Source organism: Capsicum annuum, chromosome 10 (assembly GCF_002878395.1).
Source record: "Capsicum annuum cultivar UCD-10X-F1 chromosome 10, UCD10Xv1.1, whole genome shotgun sequence".
Classification (NCBI taxonomy): Eukaryota; Viridiplantae; Streptophyta; class Magnoliopsida; order Solanales; family Solanaceae; genus Capsicum; species Capsicum annuum.
Window position 1 is genome coordinate 172,309,298 of NC_061120.1, and position 1,447 is coordinate 172,310,744.

Sequence of the window (1,447 nt, forward strand, 5' to 3'; positions counted from 1 at the left end):
GATCCCAAAAAGTTCAAAGCTGAGGATGCGCTTGCTAGAATCTTGATGAGAGTGGAAGAAATGGACAAGATGGTCCGAGAATTAAAAGGAGACTTTTCTCAAATAAACCAAATGGTTGTCTCACACTCTAATTCAATCAAATAATTGGAGACTCAAATTGGCTAAATCCCAACCATACTGAATACTAGGCCTAAAGGTAGCCTCCCTAGTGATATAGTGGCAAATTTGAAAAATAATGCTCAAGTCTTAGCAATTGTAACTTGGAGTGGTAATGAACTTATTGCACAAGAGGCTGAGTTTAAATAAAGGCCCCATGATGATCTAGTGAACACAATGAAGAAGCATGTGGGAGAGTCGAATGATGAGGCTCAAAAGTCTCAAAAAGGAGATGATGAAAAACCGATGATAAATAAAGTTATGGTTGATGAGGAGGGAACTCCTAAGGTAGTTGAGGGTGATGATATGTAATGTGAACCATTGTCCCAAATGAAAATCCCTCCTTCTTTCCTTCAAACACTCAAGAAAAAGGAGAAAAATGTCAAATTTAAGAAGTTCCTCGCCAAGCTTAGCAACCTTTCAATTAATATCCCATTGCAAAAAGCCATTCAAGAAATTTTGGTATATGCTAAGCTAATGAAGACACTGATGTCCAAAAATCACCTTATGGATGGTGAAACCATTAAAGTTACCCATGGTTGTAGTGCTATCATGGCTAATGCTATGGCAAAAAAGAAAGAGGATCCGGAAGCCTTCACAATCCCTTGCACCATTGGGACATACAAATTTGAGAAACTCTTGTGTAACCATGGTGCAAGCATAAATCTCTGCCATATGCAATTTACCGAAGGCTTGATTTGGGCACTCCTACTCCCAAAACAATGAGACTCTTAATGGTGGATATCTTTATTAAGAAAACGATTAAAGTTTTGCATGGTGTCCTGATCAACGTTGACCGTTTTATTTTGCCAGTGTACTTTATGGTCCTAGATTGTGAAATTGACCAAGAAATACCCGTTATCCTCAAGAGACCCTTTTTGATAATTGGGAGAGAAATTGTTGATGTGGAGAAAGGAGAAATAAAATTTTGGGTTCAAAATGATGAAGTGTCTTTCTGGATTCGTGAAATGGAAAACCAACCAACAGAACTTCAAGTGGTGTCCTTCATTGATGTAGTGGACAACGAGGTGGATGAAGGATCCCTCAAAGATATAACTTAAAAGTTGAAGAACATCGTTCCACAATGATAATTGGATGGGAGACAACCCATCAATGCTATGAAGGTGGACCATATCTTTTGAATTTTATTAGTAGTGTAGGTTTCATTTTTGTTTCTGATTAATCTATGAAATTGTGGTACTATGAGGTATTTTGAATGAGGTTGAGAAAGGAGAAGTGTGGTTCATTTGAGTAGTGAGCAGAACAGGGGAAAATAGAGGATCAAAAATTG

General features: G+C 37.7%; 1 protein-coding gene across 1 annotated transcript; it reads left to right on the forward strand.

Annotated features, from left to right (window-relative positions):
- Positions 1–486: 486 nt before the first annotated feature.
- On the forward strand, positions 487–1,217 carry LOC124887835. The gene is made up of 2 exons (XM_047397750.1): positions 487–808; positions 970–1,217. The coding sequence occupies exons 1-2, from the start codon at positions 487–489 to the stop codon at positions 1,215–1,217; spliced, it is 570 nt and encodes a 189-aa protein (XP_047253706.1).
- The last annotated feature ends 230 nt before the right edge of the window (positions 1,218–1,447 follow it).